Here is a 17,325-nt window from a genome sequence, read left to right as displayed (position 1 = left end):
CATTTCATACACTTGAACACTTTTTACTACTGCAACAATTCAGGGATTTTGTACTATTAGGTCGGCCATATGCGGTTTGAATCTCGATCGTTCAACTTGGGTACAACCAGCATGCCGGATTCTCTTGCGATTATCGCTAGTGGCTACTACATATATGCATCAGCAAGGTCTCTCCCATGCAAAGATTTCAAAACAGGCTGGGGTTTTAAGATGTGCTGTTCAAGCTCTTTTGAAGAAGCGCAAAGAAACGGGGAGGAGGGATTCTCGCATCAACATCGTCTGTGTTGATGGGGGAATTGAGCAAATTTCTTTCCTGCAAATAAATTTGCTTCATTTATGGCCAGGTGTATGATTAACCAATTATACCAAGCAGGAGTTAAGGATCATCAATTTCATATGTAGGTTGAAACACAGTCATTACCTGAAACAAAAACAGTTAGTAGAAGGCTTAAAACTGACTGGAGAATAGCCAAACTTTGCTACTAAGGTAAGGTTGTGGAAGACAGTTTCAAGTCACAGTTCATAAACAATGGGAAGCCTGAGCACAGCAACGAGACACATGGTAGTTATACAGCATCAGCAAGGTCTTTCCCATGCAAATATTTTAAAGTAGACTGGGGTTTCAAGATGTGCTGTTGAAGCTCTTTTGAAAAAGCACAAAGAATCGGGGAATATTGAGGACTGTAGACGCAGTGGTCGGCCAAGGAAACTGCTGGATGCAGTGTGTTTGCCAGAGAGTTAAAGAGCAGTAAAATGAGTATTTGGAGATTCCTTGCAAGTTTGGGGCTGCTTTTCTGCAAATTGAGTTGGGGATTTGGTAAAGATCAATGGTGTCCTCAACGCTGAGAAATAAAGGCAGATATTTAGCCATCATGCCATACTATCAGGGAGGCGTGTGATTGGCCCCAAATGTATTCTGAAAGACAATGACCCCAAACATACAGCCAATGTAATTAAGAACTATTTTAAGTGTAAAAAAAAAAGAGTCTTGGAAGTGATGCTTTGGCCTCCACAGAGTTCTGATTGCAACATCATTGACTCTGTATGGGATTACCTGAAGAGACAGAAGGATTGGAGGCAGCCTACATCCACAGAAGATTGGTTGTTAGTTCTCCAACATGATAAGAACAACCTACCTGTCAAGTTCCTTCAAAAACTGTGTGCAAGTGTACCTAGAAGAATTGATGCTGTCTTGAAGGCAACGGGTGCTCACACCAAATATTGATTTGATTTGGAATAGAACCAAATTGTAAAATATCATCTTACAAGCTGGTGCTGGGCTTTCATACCAGAAAGTCATTAAAAGTCCTACAAATAGAATATTATTGGAGATCTCTGTATTAAATATTTACAATGTTCACAATTCTGTGAATATTTGCTTCAATTATCCAATTACTGCCAGATGAAATAGGTAAACAAGGATTTACTTTTCACATAATTGTATAATTAAAGTGAATCACCACACAATGTATTAATGAACATTCTCAACTCCTTTAGTAAATAAACCTCAATGTATAGGTTTATAACCTTGTAAACAAACATAAAATAAGATTAGCTAAAAAGCAAAGTAGTTTTTTTTAAGAGCAAAAATGCATATATTGCCCATGCCATCCTGCACTCACAAGACTGTATAGTGTGCTTAAATGACTCTAAAATGTCTCACTTTATCCAAAGCTCAAATCAAATTGCTGTTGATAAACTTTAATACAGTCCAACACGTAAAAAAAAATTACCAGTGAACAGATCTGGATTTTTGTTTTACCTTTTTCGTCCATTCCACTATCTTGTCCTCTGTAAAGGTGTCATATGTATCAGGAAAAAGAGTGTGCAGTTTCTCTTGAATCAGGGAGATTGTAATTTTTGAAATGGGAAGTTGTGCCACCTGAGCAATGACATCAGCTACTCGTCCTGATCCTTCCACGATGACACACGGCGTGTTGTTGCTGATAGCATTATAGATTGTCTGAAGACAGAGAGCACAGAAAGTATGCATTCTTTTATAACTGTATTAATTAATGTAAAAGCCCACAATTTGTCTTAGAGTAAAACAATACTTGATTCTCTGCTGCTCCAAATTAAAGCCAGCCTCACATGGATCAAAGTTCTGCCGGTTCAGCAGGGACCATCCAAATTTAAATTCATGTATGGGCCCTGTGGTTGTACAGAAGTCAATCAAACAATCAACCTGCTGTACAACTGTCCTGTCAGATTTTCCTTGCTTAATCAGCACTGTAGGCTATAACCTGCAACGCTGATCAGTGTATTCTGGTTGTGGGGAAGTTTTATTGCTTTAAGAATACAATGACACAGCGGGAAGGATCCCCTCATCCACCTCGAAAGTGTGGATAGGGGAATTGGGTCAGTTTTATCATTCAATCTGCTGGTTGAAAAAAACAAAACTTACTAATCTATGGGCTGTCTATTGGTGTGAGCTGAAACAATATAAGGACCCTGACCTAAGCAGTAGTTTTCCTAGTCTAAGTTTAGTACTACTAGTCTGTAGTCAGCCTGAGCTGGAAATAATATTTCTGCTTCACTTAGGTTTTGCCTAAGCTCAGTGTTATTGCTCGTCTCTGCTTGCTGTTGGGGAGTCTCACTGGCAATAGTGTGAGAAAATTTGATAATTTTGAGTTCTGAATATTTATGTCCCCCTAGACAAACACTAGGAGGGTTATTACCAGTGGAGCATGCTGGGGAAGGATATACAGGTGCATCTCATAAAATTAGAATATCATCAAAAGGGTACTTTATTTCAGTAATTCAATTCAAAAAGTTAAACTCATATATTTAATATAGATGGGTTAGAGGGCTGCGCTGACTTTGGACTTGATAAAACACAGTGGACCAACACCAGCAGATGACATGGCTTCCTAAAGCATCACGGACTGTGGAAAATTTTGCAATTCATTTGGAAATCAAGGTCCCAGAGTCTGGAGGAAGAGTGAAGAGGCACACAATCTAAGTTGCATGAGGTCCAGTGTGAAGTTTCCACAGTCAGTGATGATTTGGGGAGCCATGTCTTCTGTTGGTGTTGGTCCACTGTGTTTTATCAAGTCCAAAATCAGTGCAGCCCTCTACCAGGAAATTCTAGAGCAATTCATGCTTCCCTCTCCTGACCAGCTTTATGGAGATGCTGATTTCATTTTCCAGCAGGACTTGGCACCTGCCCACACTGCCAAAAGTATCAATACCTGGTTTAATGATCAAAGCATCACTGTGCTTGGTTGGCCAGAAAACTCGCCTGACCTAAACCACATAAAGAATCTGTGGGGTATTGTCAATAGGGAGATAAGAGACACTAGACCCAACAATTCAGACTAGCTGAAGACCGCTATCAAAGCAGCCTGGGCTTCCATAACACCTCAGCAGTGCCACAGGGTGATCACCCCAATGCCAGGATGCATTGATGCAATAGTTCATGCAAAAGCAGCCCCGGCCAAGTATTGAGTGCCGTACATGGACATACTTTTCAGTAAGTCAACACTTCTGTTTTAAAAATTATTTTTTATTGGTCTTATGTAATATTCAAATTTTCTGAGATACTGAATTTTGGGTTTTCACTAGCTGTAAGTCATAATCATAAAAATAATAAACAAATGCTTGAAATATATCAACGCTGTCTAACGCTTCTATATAAAATATATCAGTTTCCCTTTTTGAGTTGAATTACTGAAATAAATTAACTTTTTGATGATATGTTAATTTTATGAGATGCACCTGTAAATATCCGAATCGACCTTTGAAAATTCTCTGTTTCCCAGGCCTACTGCCTGTCTACTTTTTAAAGCGCAATTCCAGCTTTTTTTTCCCTGGACCCCACCTGTCTACCTCCCAGAAGCTGCCACATTTTTTTACATGTAGATTAATGGTGGCTTAACCTCCATGCGCCCCCCCCCACCCCTCCCTGCGTGCAGCTGGCAAGGTGAAATACTTACCTTTATTCCAATTTCAATATCAAAAAAGGACCCAATGAATAATTTGAAATATTAGCTATAAAATATATTACTACTTTCACTTCAGAGTTTCTCACTGTGCAGCCTGACGCAGAAGAGCTTTTGTGAATAAAAAAAATGCCAGTCAGTGTTTTTTTTCTAGTGCTCAAATGCACCATGTATGGGCAATCCAGTGCAAATGGTGGGCTCACAGATGGCTGCTTGAAATTGTAGGTAGATGCAGGGATTACAAATACACACCAACTGTTGAAAATTGTTTATAAATGGCAACCTGATTTGCAAAAGGTGTGTTCCTAATTTTATAAGCATGTATGTGGCATAGATAAATGTAACTTACATCTAGGGTGCCTGGTCCTCCCTCCAGTACAACACAGACTATGGGTATCTTGATGTCAACTCCTAGAAAAGTAAAAAAATACATTCAGGGTCACAAAATTGGGTATTGTGGCTATGTATTGTGGTAGTGTATTTCATAGAATAAGACTTATGTATGTAATCTAACTGATCATATGTGATCCACTTATTTTTCTGTTTCCATCCTCTACTCTAATTCCTAATTAATATTTTCCAATGCCTTTACCACTCCTGTAAATACTGCAACAATACATTTTTATTACATTAATTATATTTATGATCCAAATGTTTTTTGAGCAATTCCTGTCTAACTGTCCCTGGAGTGACTACACACACAGATTCAGAGTTGAGACTGGCTGATCCTCAATAAACAGCCTGTTTTTTTTACTTATCCTCATGCGACATCCTGCTTTGAGATCTCAAAGTTTCTGCAGCTATGGTACCTTCAACAACCATTTATGACTTCAAATTGGAATGGTGAGACTGACAAAGGAGAAGGAAACCAATTTTCTAATGACAAATATGCTTTAACAACAGTACAGATGATTAACTTCATTGATTATTTTTAGGGAAAACATTATTCTGAACTACTGTAAGTGAAATATCTGTATTTTTTGTAATTTGATTGAGCTCCTCTGAGACATAATGGAAAATTTAATGTTTCCAGACCCTCATTATGGAAGTCATATTCTGAAAGTTTTAAAGGAGAGAACTGGGATGTGTGCATTGATAGTAAATAACTACTTTATGCTAGCAACTTCAGGGTACCAATATTATTGTAAAATTGACACAGCTATAATTATTCAGAGCTGACAAGTAGACATGAACAAATCAATGTGCAATACGTGCTGGAATTTAGCTGGATACATTCTGAAAACCTAGTTTAATTTCTAGAAGCTAGGGTAATTGAAGCTTTAAAATGTGTTAATAAGTGTAAACAGACCTGAGTCTTTTCAGTAGGTACACCCTTTCTTCCCTGTCAAACTAGGACCAAACCCAAAATACCAAGCAGTGGACTTTTGAGGTGCCCCAAGAATTACACAGGCACAAAACATTATAACATAAGGGGGAATCTACAGCCCACAGAGCTTATTCATACAAAAATGTTAAAATAGAGACAATACAACATTAAAGTGATTGTAAAGTCTTGTTTTTTTTTTCTATAAAAATAATAAACATGTTATACTTACTTGCTCTGTGGATTTTCACAGAGCAGCCTGGATCCTCCTCTTCTCGGGTCCCTCTTCTGCGATCCTGGCCCCTCCCTCCTGTTGAGTGCCCCCACAGCAGGCAGCTTGCTATGGGGGCACCCGAGTTTAGTCACTGCTTCCTGTGTCCAATCAGACACAGGGCCCCAACCTGGCCCCGTCCCCTTTCTAACCTGATTACCTAGCTGACTTTGACTGACAGCAGTGGGAGCCAGTAGTGTCACTGCTCTGTCTCAGGAAGGAGAATCTCAGTTGGCTGAGACACTCGTAGACATCCCTGGACAGAGTGGGACCTCAGGTAAGTGTTAGGGGGGATGCTGCACACAGAAGGCTTTTTATCTTAAAGCATAGAATGAATTAAGATTAAAAAAAAAAAAACCTTCTGCCTTTACAACTCCTTTAAACATGAATAAAGTTTAAAATTCTCTTTGCATAGTCAGCTCCTCTCCAGTGATTGTATATCAAAGTATATTCACATATGACAGGTAAACCTTCTAAAGAGAAGCACACATCCCCACTCAAGAGGATTCCAACAATATAATTTTCTTCATTCTTTTTATCTAATAAGTATCTTTTTACAGTTTCAAAGGATTAGCCACCTGCATCTACAGGGGAGCAAGGAATAAAAAGGTATAGTACTATGCAGTGTATACCTAATTATAATGAAAAAGAGAAACATAATACTACATCTCAAAAACAATTGCTTGTAAGTCAAATCAAACAGGAAATATTTATATTAACACAAAGTACTAATGCATACAATGTAAAAACAGATTGATCTGGGCATGTAGACATGGAGAAACACCAGGCCTCAAGTGTTCAGCAAGCTAGGGCATTGGGGCATCTCAAGCTGATCCCTACCATGTACGAATGCGGGGAAACACCCAGACCTGGGAAGAATGCTCATAAACTGGTTATTCAAAAACAAAAGGTGCATCTCCAACACACATTTAGAATAACGTCCTACTGGGATAATAACACAGAAATAACAGTGTTGACAATTTCTCACCAAGTTTGAAATATTTTGGGAACACAATGGTAAATCAGATCCAGCAAAGAGCATGGATGCTAAAGATGGGAAGCAAATATCCCATTTGTCCCACAGCTAAAGATAGAAAGATAACGGCAATGATAAAGTCCTTTTGCCTAAAGGGACATAGAAATAAATACAGTATACCCCAACCAAAAGCAGACAATTAAAGACAGAAAGATATAGAGCCCATATCAGAGTCCCCAAATAGAGAGGTAGAATGCATTTTTTAACCAGTTCTGGACCGGAAGGATTTGCCTCCTCAATGACCAGGCCATTTTTTGCGATTCAGCACTGCGTTATTTTAACGGAAAATCTTGCATTCGTGCGACAGTGTACCGAAATAAAATTGATGTCTTTTTTTCCCCACAAATAGAGCTTTCTTTTGGTGGTATTTGATTACCTCTGCGATTTTTATGTTTTGCGCTATAAACAAAAAAAAGAGCGACATTTCTGAGAAAAAAAAAACAATATTTTTCGAAATTCTGCTATATAACATTCCCCCCCCAAAATGTGAAAATTTCATCCTTTTAGGCCAATTTGTATTCTGCTACATATTTTTGGGGAAAAAAAAAAAAAAAATCGCAAAAAGCGTATTTTGATTGTTTTGCGCAAAAGTTATCACATCTACAAACTAGGGGAAAGATTTATGTCATTTTTATTTATTTTGTACTAATAATGGCAGCGATCTGCAATTTTTAGCGGGACTGCGACATTGCGGGGGGACAGATCGGATCCCTAACTGACATTTTTGACACTTTTGGGGGGACCAGTGACGTTACTACAGTAATCAGTGCTAAAAATATGCACTGTTACTGTAATAATGACACTGGCAGGGAAGGGGTTAACCTAGGGGTGATCAAAGGGTTAATTGCAAGCCTAGGGGAGTGTTTTCTAACTGTGGGGGGAGGGACTTGTGAAATGATCATAGAGACCTGTGATCCTATATAGAAGGATCACAGGCACTCTGTGATCATTTCAGAGAGAACAATGGTCAGCTGTGTTTACAACAGCTGACTGTCCTTCTCTCTCAGCGGGGAGCGATCGTGCGTGCCCAGCGGCAATCATGCCCACCGGTCCTGTGGATCGGCATCCCCGCTGCCCCCAGGAGTGCTCCAGTGAACCAACGTACCCCTATTGATGATTCTCGCAGCCAAGCCAGCCTGCCACAGTAAAACACAGTAAAATAGAAAAAAGGAGAAGAAAAAGCTAAATCAACCAGCAACAATACTACCTAAGGTATTAGATTCATGTGTATATGCGCCCTTCCAGCAACAACGCCAGCTGCAACAGAGTTCACGTAAATGCTCCCTTTGGAGCGCACCTTGCCGACAAAGGGAACGTGTGCTTCTCAGTAGACGGTTTACCTGTCATCTGCTATTATGCTGTGATATATAATTGTTAGACAGGAGCTGACTAATTTGATTATCCAAATCAAAGAGCTGATGGTTGATCGTCCATTTGTCCTATGTGGTGCCATGTGCTTATTTTTTTTTTTTTTTTTATCTTTTTTATTATTTCAACACACAAACCAACAATAACAACTAGGTGCATAAGGTTCACCCAAAAGCATACAGTAACAGCAAACATAAGAAAGGGTCACCCACGCAGGAGTAATAAGCAATAAATACAGATGGCACCAAGGTAGGCAAATACAAATATTGAGCCACAGCGCAGCACTCCTGGAAGCGAAAACATGGATCGGGCAGGAAAATATTAGCGATGCCATGTGCTTATTTACCTGAGGATGTCTATATGCAAGTAATGTGTTCATTTGATATGTAATACCATCTTTTCTATTTTCTGCTGATAATTGGTGAATTACTGATGTGCAAAATGCAATTTTTTTTACCGGACTGTATTCTTTTAGATTTTTTCTAAAAAAAAACCTGGTTGCCAAAAAAAAGACAGGAACTGACTATGCAGAGGGGATTTTATGCTTTATTAATAATTAATGTTGTATTTTCTCCATTTTAACATTTTTTAATAAACTGTGTGGGGTGTATATCCCCCCTTATTTTAGAATTGATTGTACGTGTGTAATTCTTGGGGTCTGTGATTGATGTTTGATTGATGGTGCCTTTTATTCTATGTCCTTGGCATCCCATTACTGTATGCCCTGCCAGACTAGATTGTCAGATTCTTTGATGAAATGATTGCACCACAAAAAATTATTTTTTATTCAGCACTTACAAAACTATTTAGATTAAAGTGGTTCTAAAAGCAAAACATTTTTTACCTGAATGCATTCTCTGCATTAAGGTAAAACGTTTTACAATTTGCTGTGCTCCCCCACCTCCCTAAATGCTTACATGAGTCCTAAATTGATCCAGCACTGTTCCTCCCTGCATCTCTTCTTTCCCTCTCCCTCTACTCACAGGAACTGAGGCAGCAGTGGGAGCCAAGGGTTACAAGCCATTCGTCAAGGCTTGTTATTACCTGTTGCCAAGCGGATAACATGCATTTCAATACAATGCCATTGACTTCTCTGAGCATCCCAATGCACTAAAACGCAGAAAAAAATGTGTCATATTTTAAAAACACACTGCATTGCAGCACTGAGATTGGAACATACACTATTTTTATTTTGGGGAAGTTGAACACATGGGTTTTCACGCATCGCAACAAGTCCATTAATTATTTCGGCACCCCAACAAATTTTTGCACACTTTGCACATATGTATAAATCTTTATTTTTGGCAAAAAATTACTTGAACCCCCCAGAATATTATATATTGTTTGAAAGCAGAGGCTCTGTAGAATAAAAAGATGATAGTTGCAAATTTTTATGCCACATGATATTTGTGCAACTGTTTATTAAAAACAAATTTTCAGGAAAAATATAATAAAATGAATTTTAGTGCAAGCACACACAATATACTGCCCATTTAGTAAAAAATAAAAGATAAGGTTGCGGTGAGTAAATTGATACCAATCATGCCAAGTCTTTAAATTGCATGCACCTGTGATACCGCAAAAAAACATTTCCATAGGTGATGCTTTAAAAGCTTTTACAGCTCATCGGTTTAGAGTTTAACAGGAGCCCTTGTGCTAGAATTGTTGTTCCAAATCTAACAATCGCAGTGCTGTGTCACATGTGTGGTGCAACCGTGGTTTACACATGCGTGAGCACCCTGGAATGAGTTTACGTTTGCGCATGTGTTGGGGGCAACGTGGGTTATGCCATTCTTTTTTCTTTTTTAATTTTTTTTAAATACATTTTATTATAATTTTTAGTTTTTTTTTTTTTTTTTTTACTTGATTGCTATTACAATAGGTTAATGAAACCCCTATGTGAAAGCATTGTGCAGGGTACACGTACTCTTTTTGGAGACATTAGGGATCTGAAAGACCCCAATGTCTCCCCAGCCCTTGAAGGCATCTAACCAAGTACAGATCTGCTTGGTTAGATATGTCCCCTGGCTGTATCAGCCAGGAAATGGTGGATCTGAAACTGGAAGTGATGAAATCATCATCACTTCTGGTTTCATTGTTTACATGTGAAAATGAGGCTTGGACATAATTTTCATTTTCTTAGCCCACAGCCTGCAACTGCAGCCATCAGCTTGTGATTACCAGTTCTCTTTGGACATATGTAGTATGTCCAAAGAGCTTAAATGGTTAAAGCAGAACTTTACCAAAAACAGTTTGATAACAGTTAATGTTCTTTAAAAAAATAAAAGAACATGCATCACATTTCGATAATTATGCTACCAAATCTAGTGTGTGCTGTAAATTTTCTCCAGCATTGCTCCCGTTTCTACTTGCTGGAGGCTGCCATTTTGTTGAAGCCTAGAGCAGTCACTTCCATCTTGAAAGCTCTCCCCCTCTCCTTGGTCTCAAAAACTATATGTCACATTCTTCATTTAAAATTAATGGATTTTTGTAAGAACTTACCGTAAAATCCTTTTCTCTGAAGTCCATTGCAGACACAGCTCTTATGCTTCTTATACCATAGGGTTATGCTGCCCCATACAGGAGTATTACTAGGCAGGGAAAAAAATCACTGACACACCTACAGGGGCTGTCCTTCACAGCATAACCCCACACACACTCTGCCACGAGCCAGTTTTGTAGCAAGCAGTGAAAAAGAAGACACAAACCATCCCCATAACAGAGGGACGGGTGCTGCGTCTGTCAATGGACTTTAGAGAAAAGGATTTTACGGTAAGTTCTTACAAAAATCCAGTTTTCTCTATGGTCCATTGACAGACGCAGCCCTTATGCTTCTTATACTATAGGACCGTCCCAAAGCAGTGTAGCCATGAGGGGTAAGAAGAACGCAAAAAAAAAAAAACAGGTAACATTTTTCCAAAGGCTAAACGTAGCCAACTGGGTAACAAAGCTCAACCAGGAACAACAGGAGATTACCCATAGAGAAAAAAATATAAACCCCTGAAAGAGAAAAACTAGTCTCTTTAAACAGCAGCCTGCAAAACCTTGCAGCCAAACAATGCATCCGAAAATGCCAACAAAACTACCTTGTAGAATTTTGTAAAAGTATGCACGGATGACCAGGTCGCCGCCTTGCACACTTGAGTAACAAAGGCTTGATGATGAAAAGCCCAAGAGACACTCAGCGCTCTGGTAGAATGCGCTGTCACAGGGAAAGGAGGAACCTGACCCTTCAATGAATAAACCTATACAACCGTCTGCCTAATCCATCTGGATATAGTCACAGCAGACGCAGCCAAACCCTTACAAGATCCCTCAGTAAGGACAAAAAGATTCTGATTTCCTAAAGGACTCCGTGGCTGACCGGTAAACCCTGATCGCCCGAACTACATCCAGAGAGTGCAAGGCAATTTCCTTGGGATGCTTAGGTTTAGGACAGAGTGAAGGCAAAACAATGTCTTCATTTAAATCAGACAGGAAGGAGGGGGAGTAAAAATATAATTGTGCCGGGATGTCTTTTTCTGCTCTCCGGCTCGGCCGCTTTTTCATCGGCATCCATCGCCTCAGTGGTAGCCTCTACGAGTCCCAAAACCATCCAGGGACCTTGGCAGAAGGCCCCCCTGTCCAGGGATACCTTTTTTGTTTGGATCCGTTCAGTGGGACCGCTCGCGGTGTTTGCGGCCTACCTCGGTGTGAAGCCGCGGCCTCGATTTTGAGCCTGCCCGACCGGAGGTGTTACCTGATCGCGGTTCCGGCGATCCTTGCGGGGCTGCCTCATCCGCCCTTACCCATCCAGTCACACCTCTCCTGGATCCTGGGGCCTGCCATGGCGCCCTGAATATGGCATAGCCGGAGCCCTGGCCCCAGCTGCTGCACAGGAAGGCACCTGATCCCATCTCCACCACCCTACATGCCTGGCCGTTCAGGGAAAAAGGGGGAGCACAGAGGTTCTCACTCTGCGGATATTCACCGCTTTTTTCAGCCCGGAACTCCGTGCACACGCTCGGCATCCAGGAGCAAAATGGCGCCAGGTGCAGTCCCCAGAGAGGACACCAGACCTTCTTCTGCTCAACAGGAGGTAAGCAGCTCACCCCCACGCACATCAAATGCTTGTGACATGGAGCCTCCCCTACATTCGACCCTCTCAGGCACCCCAGCTATATTCCGGGGGGTCGCACCTGACACACCTGACCATCCCACTCAATCTGGGGAATCCACTGGCTGCACTGGGCTGCATACTCCGTCCATTCCTGCTCCCTCTACTGTGCTCTCTCCGGCTGAGATGTCTGCCATACTTTTGTCTCTCCCTACTAGACGTGATATGGAGGATATAGCCACTAAGCTTGTGTCCTCCCTACAGAAAGACATTACTAAAGTAACCCAGAATGTGGAACTCCTGGACCACACAGTCCATACCCTCTCCAAAGACAGGGACTCTATTCTGCAGAGACTCGCTCATGTGGAAAGCCTACAGAAACAGCAACAGACGACTTTCACTCACCTTCAACTGCAGCATGACGATTTAGAAAACCGGCATAGACACAATAACATAAAATTACGCGGTATTCCTGAAACTACTAGACCAGCTGATCTCCGTGACACTGTCGTTAACATTTTCAACAATATCCTGGGCAGGCCGGCCTCCTCACCCATTGAAATTGACCGGGTTCATAGGGTCTCTGCCCCTGGCAGTGGGGACCGTACTCAACCTAGGGACACCCTCTGCAGGGTGCATTTTTTTCCTTCAGAAAGAGGAAATCATGCGCCGAGCTTGGAACAGAGGTCCGGTTCACTTTGAGGGAGCTACTATCCACCTCCTGCCTGATCTCTCCCGTAGAACTCTCTACATGCGACAACAGTTAAAACCACTACTGGACAAGATCAGAGATTGTGGAGGTACTTACGTATGGAACTATCCCTTTGGCCTCACTATCCGCCTGCGTAATGACTCTATATTTCTGAATGAGCCTCGACAACTTCCTGAGGTTTTTCGTTTCCTGGACACTGAACCCATTGATGTTCCTGACTGGCTAGCAATGAGACCGCTCCCGACTGGTCCCCCACTTCCGCAACGCAGACGCCGCAGATCGTCCTCCAGGAATAGCCCCGGAAGGCAGAGGGATGACCCCGGGGCCAGAGAATTGTGAGCGTTTTGTTGCCGTTCCATTGCCATAACCACGCATTTCTATGTACTTCCCTACTGGACATGCTGCTGTCCTCTGGCTACCCGCTGAACGCTTTAAATTTCCACCGGAACTGAACGATGTCATACCCACCTCACCCTATTTATCTCTGTTCCCCCATCTCTTATTTTTCCAGGGAAAGAACAATGAACAGTAAGAGAGTGCCAACCTTGTTTTTATGCAAGGACAAGGAGGATTGATAAGAGAACTTTTTTTTTTTTTTTTTTCCCCCAAAACCCCCTCCCTCCCTTTTTTTTTTTTTTGTGTGTTTGTTTATGTATTGCTCAGATACCACATGGATGTGCTTAGTGAAGGCTTTTATTGAGCAATGGTGATGGTGGTAATGTACTCGCATTTCCATGCGGAATTTTATGTCGGGGGCGGAGGTCCGACGGTGCTAGATTCTTCCCCCCCCCCCTTTTTTTTTTTTTTTTTTCTCTGCTTCTCTGCACCGCCTGACCTCTCCCTGGGCAGGAGTGAACTTAACTGTGTTCGCTGTACTTATTATCTTATTATGTTTTAGCTTGTATTGCTTGGTTATCGTTATGATTTACGTTGTGCATCATACCCGCTGCACTAGTTATTGAGTGATGTTTCTCCTCCTGTTTGTTCCCCCGTACGGCTGACATGCCCCTATACATTATACCTAGGTATATGTAGCCGTGATTTCTATTGCATGTTAGTATGATGGACTTTCCGATGCCAACCTAGAGGTGTTTCTTTCTGTACTACTGTTCTCTTAATTTGTTGTTTTATGTTTCATGCAGCATGACCTCCGCTCCGGCGGCCACCTGTTCTTTCTGTCTCTCCCCCCACATAGATTTCGGAACTTCTGTCTGTTCTGACTTTTGAGTAGACAGAATTCTGTTGGCATTTGATGCCATTTGTTACAGATTCTCTAAGTGGTGTTGATCCCTTACTCACACCTTCTCCCGTGGGATAGGAGCTGGGAGGGGGGAGGATTTTCCTTATTCTGGGACTTTTCTCCTCTCCTTCCCTGCCTCTTCCTCTTCTTCCTTCTTCTCTGTCTTTTCCCTCTTCTTTCTTTTGCCCTCTACTAACCTCCCCTTCCCGAATTGTCCAACAGGTCTCCTGTAGCCATGGGGGATCCCCGGGGAGACTGTGCCACCCACATGTGTTCATTCAATGCCCGTGGCTTGAATGAGCCATCTAAGAGATCTCAAATCTTATATACCTTTCACAAAGCTAAACTTGGCATTATCTTTTTTCAGGAAAAACACTTCCGCTCGGACCACATCCCGACCCTCAAAAACAAATATTACTCCACCTGGTACCATAGCACTTGTTCCCAATCGAAGTCCCGCGGAGTGGCAATCACGTTCCACAAAACGCTGCTATTTGATCTTATAGATTCATGTAGTGACCCTGAGGGTAGATTTTTATTCCTCAAGATATCTATGAATGGTAGGACATACACTTTGGCCAACATGTATATCCCGAATGTGGACCAGATATCCCACACTATTCAATATCTAAACAAATTGATGGACTTTGCAGAGGGGGTGGTTATCCTGGCGGGAGATTTTAATAGCGTTCCTAACCCTTCCATAGACACCTCTACTGGTAGGAGCTCTATTTCTTACACTCAAATCAACAGACTTAAGAGATTCCTGACACAGCACAACTTAATTGATGTTTGGCGTGTACTTCACCCCACAGACAGGGATTATTCTTTTTACTCTGCGGCCCATAACTCATACTCTCGGATCGACCTGTTCCTGATCAGTCACTTTGCCTTAATGTACCGACCTCGGAGTAGAATAGGGAACATACTCTGGTCAGATCGCGCGCCAATATACCTATCTCTCTGTTTGCCTGACTCCACTCGAGGGGAATGGAGATGGAGATTGAATGAATCCCTCATGCAGGATGATGCCTGTGCCCTAGATATACGCACTGGCATTTCTGACTTCATTTCCAATCACTCATCTGATACCACGGCCCCCCCCGACTCAATGGGAAGCCTTAAAATGTGTCCTACGTGGCATTTTTATTAAGCACGGGTCTAGGCTCAAGCAAATCAGATTGGCTAAAATTCGTGATCTAACGCGCCGCATAACGGAGCTTGAGCGCTCTCACAAGAACGTCCAATCTCCAGCCGTTCATACAGCCCTTTCCAAAACCAGGCTCGAACTATTGCAATTATTTGAGCAGAAATCAGCTTCCGTCCTTGATGGAACCCGCAGATTATTTTACACTGAAGCCAATAAACCGGGGAAACTACTGGCGAGAGCTATCCATGCTAGGAATAGTATTCCATCTATACATAAGATCAAATGCCAAAACGACCGGCTTACTTACTATCCTACAGAAATTAATGACGCATTTCGATCGTTCTATACTGACTTGTATGACTTACCCGGACACCCTGACGGTACTTCACCCCAGGCCTTTCAAACTAGGATCGATGATTATATTGCGGCCACGCCCCTTCCTACTCTTCCTACCTCGACTATCGCTGCATTGGACCAACCATTTTCAGAGGAGGAAATTGTAATCGCTATCGCTTCTCTCAAAAACAATAAAAGTCCGGGCCCCGACGGGTACACCGCTCGATTTTACAAATTTTTCCAAGAATCCCTTCTCCCTCTTCTCACTAAGTCCTTTAACGTTATCTCCCCTGAGACTCCATTCCCTACCCAATCCCTGGCGGCCCACATTGTGGTTTTACCTAAACCTGGGAAAGACCCCACACTCTGCAATAGCTACCGTCCAATCTCATTGACTAATATAGATATCCGTTTGTACTCTAAATTGATAGCTAATCGTCTCTCGCCTTCTATACCGAACCTGGTTCACCTTGACCAGGTGGGCTTTACCCCTGGGAGGGAGGCTAGGGATAACATCTTAAAAACTGTTACCCTTATGGAGCATGCCCAGAAGTGCCATATCCCAGCGTGTTTGGTCTCGGTTGATGCTGAAAAAGCTTTCGACCGGGTACACTGGCGTTTCATGGAAGGCTCACTTAAGAAAATTGGCCTTGGGCCTAATATATTAGGCAAGATCCTTGCTTTATATGGCAGCCCTAATGCCCAGATTCGATCAAATGGTATTTTGTCTAGCTCGTTTCCTATTCGTAACGGCACTCGTCAAGGTTGCCCCCTCTCCCCTCTACTGTATATCCTCACGATGGAACATTTGGCCATCGCCATTAGACAAAATAGGGACATCCAGGGTATATCCATCGGCCAGAATCACTTTAAGCTATCCCTTTATGCCGACGATCTTCTCCTATACGTGTCAGACCCCCTAGCTTTCTTCCCTGCCATTATTCAAGCCTTTGCAGACTTTGGGGCAGTCAGTAATTTCAAGGTTAATTATGACAAAACGGAGGCCCTTAATATATCCCTTCCTAGCCACATGATCGCTCGATTAAAAACCGACTTTAAACTTAAATGGCAATCCCTGGCCATTAAATACCTGGGTATCCACATTCCTACTGACCTGACCTCTTTGGCCAACACTAACTATAATCCTCTACTTCGGATGGTACACAATTGTCTAAAGTCTTATGACAAACCGAATATTTCCTGGTTTGGTCGAATGAACGTTATTAAAATGGATATTCTACCGAAGCTTTTGTACTTCTTTCAGGCCGTCCCTGCCCCTCTGCCCAGGGGCTTTTTCCAATCGATCCAGGGTGCGATCCGCGCCTATATCTGGCAACACAAAAAGCCCCGCATTAAGCTATCTACATTGACACTCCCTAAGAATAGGGGGGGGGGGGTTGCCCTTCCTAACCTATCCCTCTATTTCCATGCTGCCTCGTTACTTAGGATCATTGACTGGTACCACAGCCGTTCGACCAAGCTGTGGACGATAGTGGAGAATGACTTGGTCGCTCCGGACTTGACTACCCTGCTTTGGACGGACCCTAAACTTAGACCACCGGCGGATCTTTTTCCTCTTATGACTGCTACTACACTACGGATATGGGACAGATATTTGGCCAAGGAGGATATTTCCTCTAGAATCAGCCCTCTCACCCCCTTATTTGGGATCCCTTCTTTTCCACCCACACATACGAGTCAGAAATTTCTGGTTTAGCAAAAAAACCGACTCCCCCCTATTGAGCCACTCGATCTCTAACGGCAAAATAAAACTATTACCCCACCTATTTCCAAATTGTCACAACCCGACTGGCGCGTGGTTGGAACATACGCAGCTCTCCTGTTTCCTTA

At 42.2% G+C, this 17,325-nt stretch overlaps 1 protein-coding gene across 1 annotated transcript in view; it reads right to left on the bottom strand.

Annotated features, from left to right (window-relative positions):
- TRPM2 (transient receptor potential cation channel subfamily M member 2) overlaps window positions 1-17,325 on the bottom strand; it is a 349,568-nt gene that overhangs the window by 177,112 nt on the left and 155,131 nt on the right. Inside the window, exons 8-9 of the mRNA XM_082260372.1 lie at window positions 4,291-4,352; window positions 1,763-1,963 (exon numbers count right to left, since the gene is read on the bottom strand). Coding sequence (XP_082116498.1) covers window positions 1,763-1,963; window positions 4,291-4,352 — 263 coding nt within the window. The remainder of the gene's footprint in view (window positions 1-1,762; window positions 1,964-4,290; window positions 4,353-17,325) is intronic.

The sequence above is a fragment of the Pelophylax lessonae genome (genome assembly GCF_965119305.1).
Source record: "Pelophylax lessonae genome assembly, chromosome: 6".
Lineage (NCBI taxonomy): Eukaryota > Metazoa > Chordata > Amphibia > Anura > Ranidae > Pelophylax > Pelophylax lessonae.
This window is presented reverse-complemented; position numbering and strand designations above follow the sequence as displayed.